Source organism: Rhinolophus sinicus, chromosome 14, assembly GCF_057876585.1.
Source record: "Rhinolophus sinicus isolate RSI-liver-muscle chromosome 14, RSI-T2T, whole genome shotgun sequence".
In the NCBI taxonomy this organism is placed as follows: Eukaryota; Metazoa; Chordata; class Mammalia; order Chiroptera; family Rhinolophidae; genus Rhinolophus; species Rhinolophus sinicus.
Genome location: NC_142514.1, coordinates 142,228,248 through 142,235,566, shown reverse-complemented (window position 1 = coordinate 142,235,566; position 7,319 = coordinate 142,228,248). Strand labels below are relative to the sequence as shown.

The 7,319-nt window shown below is 40.5% G+C and overlaps 1 protein-coding gene and 1 pseudogene across 1 annotated transcript; one reads left to right on the top strand and one right to left on the bottom strand.

Annotated features, from left to right (window-relative positions):
* Positions 1-4,555: 4,555 nt before the first annotated feature.
* On the bottom strand, positions 4,556-5,223 carry LOC109436934 (U2 small nuclear ribonucleoprotein B'' pseudogene; annotated as a pseudogene).
* Positions 5,224-5,778: 555 nt separating this feature from the next.
* LOC109436933 (olfactory receptor 51I2-like) lies at positions 5,779-7,296 on the top strand. The gene has a single exon (XM_019715813.3). It carries the CDS (start codon positions 5,822-5,824, stop codon positions 6,782-6,784), a length of 963 nt encoding a protein of 320 aa, XP_019571372.3. The 5' UTR covers positions 5,779-5,821; the 3' UTR covers positions 6,785-7,296.
* Positions 7,297-7,319: the final 23 nt, after the last annotated feature.

Here is a 7,319-nt window from a genome sequence, read left to right as displayed (position 1 = left end):
TTATGCATTAAATGAGGAAGGCCAACAGAAAGGCCACAATTTTAAAGTTGTTCCAGGAAATGTGATTGCATTCCAGAAGGTGACAAACTCAAGTAGGGTTATGGCCATTGCTCATTCCTGTTCACACGAACCAGGGTCCTGGGAAAACGTTTGCCTTCTGGTTCCCATTGATAAGAAAGGGCTTCCAGGAAGAGACCTCTGGGTACTTTGGGAGCTGAGTTAACTCACTGAGGTGGTCCCAGGCAGCCCCTGCTATGAGAGGTCTCTAGGTCTGAGGCAACTGTTCACAGCAGTGAGCGTAGCTTTCCCAGTGAAAAAGTGTCTCCAGGGACTGAAGACCATAAACACACTGCCTTGTTCCCAGCCATGTTTGTGTTGGCCTGGTCAGTGGAGGGTACCGGTTTAGGTAGCCAATTTCCCTTGAGAGCCAATTCCCCTGGTTATTTCATTTAGCCCCAATCTCTGAGCAGTACATCATTTATCCCAAACTGGATTGACAAGAAATAAGGACAGAATATAAGTTTGTCTGTTTCTGGGCAGAGAGATTTCCCCAGGTTTTTTAATTATTTGGAAGGAAAGATTTACTCTCAGTGCATATTTATGACCAGGGATTACCAGCGTCACATATTTGAGATTCTTTCCGACGATGATCACCGCAATTCTCCCAGCTGGTGCCAAAATTCATGCCCCATGTTTATTTCTTTGATATCATTCAATGTTAAACATCAAAGAATCACTTACAATGTTCCAGGTCCTGTAAAAGGTGAAGAGAATATGAAAACAAACAATAGTAGTTACTATAGTGGGTGTCAGATACCATCCAAAAGACAAGAAATAACAAGTGTTGGTGAGGATGTGGAGAAAAGGAAACACTTGTGCACTGTTTATGAGAATGTAACTGGTGCAGCCATTATGGAAAAAAAATATGGAGATTCCTCAAAAAATTAAAAATAGAACTACCATATGATCCAGCATCCCAGGTCTTTCTGGGTATATGTCCAAAGGGAATGAAATCATTATTTCAAAGATATATCTGTACTCCCATATTCACTGCAACTTTATTCACAATAGCCAAGATATGAAAACAACTTAAGTGTCTGTCGAGAATGAATAAAGAAAATTTTACATATATACATAATTTTATATATTATTCATATTATTTTATATCCAACAAAGGTCTAGTATCTAGCATACATAAAGAACTCTGAAAATTTAACTAGAAAAAAACATTCTAATTAAAAATAGGCAAAAGACATATGAGACATTTCATGCAAAAAGATATTCATATAGTAAAGAAACACATGAAAAGATGTTCAAAATAATTAACCAGTAGGGAATTAAAATTAAAACCAAGGTGGGATATCACTACACATCTATCAGAATAATTTAAAATATATATATTTAGAGGTAAAAACATCAAATGTTGGCAAAGTTATGGAGAAACTGGGTCACACATACATTGCTGGTTCAAATGTAAAATGGTATAGCCAGCCACTCTGGAAAACATTTTGGCAGTTTCTAAAATCTTTAAACATGCAACTAACATATCGGTGACTATTTGTACTACTCAAAATTTATCCCAGAGAAATGAAGAATTGTGTTCACCAAAAACTTGCACATATATATTTATGGTAGCGTTATTCATAATAGCTAAAAACTTGTTCTTCAACAAGTGAATGGTTAAACAAACTGTGGTATCGCCATGCCCTGTAACATTACTCAGAATTTAAAAGGAATTAACTATTAATTCATGAAATAAGCTGGATAAATCTGCAGAGAACTATACCAAGTGGAAAAAAATAAACAATCCCAAAAGATACAGACTGTGTGATTTCATTTATATAGTATTCTTGAATTTACAAAATTATAGAGCTATATAACACATTAGTGATTGCCAGGGATTAAAGAGAGGATGGGGAGGGAGAGAAGTAGGGGTGGCAATAAAAGAACAACCTGAGGGACCCTTGCGATGGAAATGTGCTGTATTTTGACTGTGGAAATGTCTGTATCTTTATTTTGAAATTGTATATTGTTTTGCAAGTTGTTATCATTGGGGGAATTGGGTAAAGTGTACAAGGCATCAAAATTAAAAGCTTTTACATATACACGAGTGCAAATCTTAAAATGTCTTGGGTTCCATACCATGGTATTTCGATTTATTTTTTTGTAAGTGATGAGCAACCAACAAAGAAGTGGAGAGGGCGTTGACATGAAGCCATTTGTGCCTTAGAGTGGCCTCTCTGACAGGGCATGAATATAGGAGTGGAAGTGGATAAGACAGCAGGAGGATTCGTAGGAAGCGTAGAGATGTAGAGACAGCACACTTGATGGCCTCCATTTCCTGTGTGAAGTTAAAATTAGTCACTGAGAGTAGAGATAACAGGTTGTATAGAGAGGTTGAGAAGAATGGTGACAATTTGAAAACTAAAAGGGAAGAATTGTGAAGCGATGCTAACATCTCAGCTCAGTTTAATCACCATGAATTTGTTTTGATAATAGACATCAAAGTTTTGTGATTTTTCCCTAAATTTTCTTATCACCTCAGGAGGGAAAGGGTAGACAGATTAGACCCAGTTCAGACTGGGAGAGAGTGACCAAATTCAAAGAGGAGAAAGTCAAATGTGTCCATAAAAAGCAGCCCCAGGTCAATGAGCATAGTCCAAATTGATTTAGGAAAAGCTGAGGCCAGAGCTATTTTGAGGTGAAGCTCTCCAGAAAATGAGAAAGAACAGAGGTGGACCTTGTCTGTGGTGGGAAACAGAGCAAGAATTCAAACCCAGGTCCTACTGGCTCTCTAGTGCATGTTCTTTCCATTGTCCAAGTTCCCTCCTTTTGAACCTTTTTGATTCAGCAGGTCAGACCTAGGCTAGGAGTGTGGGCAGAATCTGTGCCAGCCCCAGTCTGGAGCTACAAGCTCAGAGTCCTGGTGTCTGTCCCAGAATGAGAGTTAAGAGTTTAGAACAGGGTCTGTGGGCCTTTCAGAAGTCTGCTCCTTCTCCACCTCCTTTAGGAAGTCTTCCCTGACTCCCTCAGGAATCTCCCAACACATCACTTTGTATCGCTACCCTCTGCAAAGCCTACCAGTTCCTGTAGAACTCATTCTGGAGCTTCACTAGAAATGTTGTCCTGGAAGGATTTCAAGTGCAAATGAGCTGTTGAAGCTGCCAGTCTCTGAATATAACAGTTTAAACTTGGTGGGGTGTTGTAGAATCTATGATTCTGTTTTCTTTTCCCCCTTGTTGTTTAGTTCCTCCAAAGACGTCCCATGGTTCCAAAGTAGCCCCAATTTTTCCATTTCCCAGGGACCTGACTGGAGTAATTCCTCTGTGACCTAAACTTGGCCCTCCCTAGAGATAGGCGCTGCTGCCAAGGCGTGTCCATGCAATGGGATAAAACTCAGTCCCTCTGCCACAAAGACATCCTGGGCTCCTGCAGGATGTGGAGTGTCAGAGCAGCCTGGCACAACAGCCAGGGTGAGTAACCTGGGGCCCTAACACATCCCCTTCTCCACTTCCCAGATGGGTGACTGCCAGTACCTCAGCCTCAAGTGGAGATATCAAAGGGAAAGTTCTGGAAATAATACAAAAGAAGAAGTATTCTCGGACGATGAAAGAGACAGCAGCCACATCCCCTGCTTGTAGACGAGGGCCTGAAGGAGGCTGCCTTCCTGAGTTTCAGGGAGTTTACAGCTCAGAGATGAACTGGAATCCCAGGCCACACTTCTGGGGAGAGACGTCCTGCATAGTCTCTCAAGAGAGGGAGTGGATGAGAGAATGTGTCAGGTTCTCGTACCATCTGACATTCCCATCTGGCATTCAGTTTATTTTTTTATTATCAACTCGTTTTCATACTCTAATATCAAAAATTTTAATTTGGTTCATGACTTAATTTATTTAGAAAATTTTTGTACAGAATTTTCTTCTCTGTCCTGAATATGTCCTGATCTCCAAGAGTATTTTTACATATCTGCAACTTGTTCTATCCCTTTTAATTTTTTATAAAATATGTCTGCACAAATTCTATGTTGGAATTTCTCAGTTTGTTACTCATCTTTAAAGCGGGTGAGTTCCACCAGCGTTTTATATTTGCTAAAAAGAGTGTATGAGAGAAGGAATGAAGGATGACAGAACTTTATTTCCTTTTTAAAAATCTCCTACCATAATATGTACAAACCTCTGCTCTAGAGGCAACTCCCTCCCAAAGGAAAAAAAAAAAATCCTTTTTACCTTCAGAGCAAGCTGATTATATTGGCTACATATGGTATAACTGTAGACCCCAGGGTTCAGAGTAAAACCTCTTTTAGCTCACAAACCTATTTATGGTGGGTTATTTTGATGACCTATATTTTTAGAGTACAAATAAAAGTTTATTGTAAAAAATTAAAGCCTTCATATTTCATAGTTCACCAAGGGTAAAGGAAGACTAGGTAATTTTTAAAAACCTGCACAAAAATTTCACTTTCACCTCCCCTAACCCTCAACTATTAAAATGGCCTGACTAAATGTTATCAAAACAAACACTATAAATAACACCAGTCCTTTAAAGACAGCTATCCCAAATGTTATTTCTTGGCATAAGTGATTTTCATGGCATAGGACAGTGTGATCTTAAATCCTTGTAAAGCATCCCTGGCAGCTCCAGCCTGTCCATCATTTTCAAATTCAACAAATGCGATGTCATGCCTCCCAGCTACCAAAAGAACTTCCTCAAAACCAGGGAATTGATTAAACAGCATGGATAACATCATTTCATTCGTCTCTTCTGGTAATTATTAAGGAATAACATATAGTTTGGAGGGTAATCAGGAACCTGAGGATTTGGTGTTGCATTTCCTTGGGTATTGGCTGAATTTGGTGTTCCCTGACCAGGCTTCGTATTTGTGGTCATTTCTGTTTGTTCCACAGTTTTGGCTTTTTTCTTTTCTGTGTCAACAAAAGTGCCTCGCATTTTCGATATTATGTCAGAATCTGGTTTTTGCATTCTGGATTTGCACTGGTTTACCATAAAATAGAAATCCCTGTAACTGTCTCAAAGTACCCATGGGTGGGCCCAGTTCTGCAAATTTAACAAAGGCCTCCTCATCTTCATGGTCTATGAAGCCACAATATCTGCCACATGGCCAAAGTGAGAAAACAGGGCATATAGGGATCTCTTCAATTCTTCTTTTTTAATTTTGACATTCATGTTGTTGATATAAATTGTATGATTTGGTCTGATTCTCATGTTTTGGGTTAAACTGTTCAAACAGCCTGAGGCCAGCTCCGTGTTCAGTAAGAGATGGTGACCTATTTTAAATCTCTGCTGAAGGATATTTGGGTGGCTGTTTCTCTTTTGTTCTTTTATTAGCCTACCTTTAAAGGATATTTTGCTTATTTACTTGTTTGTATTGGGGTTTACAGGCAAATCCTAGAAAAGCAACAACAACAATCTCATGTTGTCAATCCTTCAGTCTTCTACAGTTTGTAATGTATTTCCAGGTAGCCACTATTTCTTGTTTAAAATGGGGTGGTTTTAATTAGGCTCTTTAGGATCATCTCACATATTTTTTTAAAAAGTCATTGCTTTCTTCAATGTGTGAAGAGATTAGGGTTTCACTATGAAATGATACTTTTGTCGTCAACAGATTTAAAATATAGCTATTCTCTCGTTTGCTTTTAGATAGAGTATGTTTTAAATCTCCTTTGCATTTTATATTTGCTATTGTGTGTGAACCCATGTCATTCAATATCAGAACTGGTATTTTTTCCAATAATTTTGTCTGCTTACTTTTCTGCCCAGATTGAGGTCACATCTTTCTGAAGGCCTCATCTGTCATCCAAGGATGCCCCCTTCCCAGGCCTACGTCAACCTCTCCTTCTTCCAGCCACCTGCTTTCCTGATGATCGGCATCCCAGGGCTGGAGGCCATTCATGGCTGGATTGCCATTCCTTTCTCCTCCATGTACACTGTGGCTCTCGCTGGAAACTGCCTGATCCTCCTGGCTGTGAAGAGGACTCCCAGCCTGCACCAGCCCATGTACTACTTCCTGTCCATGCTGGCCCTCACAGATGTGGGCCTCACCTTGTCCACCATGCCCACCACCCTAGCTGTGCTCTGGTTTGACCATCGTCTCATTGGCTTCAATGCCTGCCTGGTCCAGATGTTCTTCCTCCACTCTTTCTCGGTGGTGGAGTCCTCGGTGCTCCTGGCCATGTCATTTGACCGCTTTGTGGCCATCTCCAACCCCCTGCGCTATGTAGCTGTCCTCACAAATAATGTCATCATCAGGATTGGTCTGGCCATTGTGGTTAGAGCCACTGTGTCCCTCTTCCCAGTACCCTTCTTACTGAAGCGACTGAACTTTTGCCCTGGCAAGATCCTCCTGTCCCATTCATTCTGTTTCCATGCAGATGTCATGAAACAAGCCTGTGCTGATATTACTGTCAACATCCTTTATGGGCTGTATGTAGTTCTGTCCACGGTGGGTGTAGACTCCTTGCTTATTGTCCTGTCTTATGCTCTCATTCTTCGCACAGTGATGGGCCTAGCCTCTCCCATGGAGCGCGTCCGGGCTCTCAACACTTGTATTTCTCATATCTTGGCTGTTTTGGTTTTCTACATCCCAGTCATAGGTGTGTCTATGATCCACCGTTTTGGAAGGCACCTACCTCACATTGTACATTGTCTTATTGCCTACGTGTACCTGGTGGTGCCCCCTGTACTTAATCCCATCATCTACAGTATAAAATCCAAGCCCATCAGGGAGGCCATGCTCAGAGTGCTGAAGGGGAAGAGGCAAGGCTGATGAAATCAAGAAACAACCACAGAATCTGAGGAAAAACATGGCTAAACAGTCATACTTTATGTCCAGAAAGCCCTTATTCAGAGCCTTGACCCAGACACATTATCGTGAATATGGCAAGGAAATGGACATCCTCAGACTGAGGGGTGAAGAACAAATAGTCTTGATTCTTTTCTGCACTCATTAACTTCAGCTATTTTATTCAGTGTTTACTTGTGTAAGAATCTGTGCTCATTACTAGAGATATTAAAATAAACCATACATGGTCTCTTCCCTCCATTGAAGGACATAGGCTTGTAAGTACACAATTATTACAAAGTGTAATGTGGCTGCGATGGGTACACGCTAAGTGCTATAGGAACTTAGAAGATGGTTTACTGCCTTCTCAAGAGGAAATGAGAAAGGAGTCAGGTAAGAAGGAGGGTGAAAGGTGATGAGGAGTTTGTCAGGCAGAAATGGTGGACGAGAGGGGGACATATCTAATAAAGGGGAAAACATGTTAAAAAAAAAAAAGAAAGAAAGAAAAGAAACTAAAAAA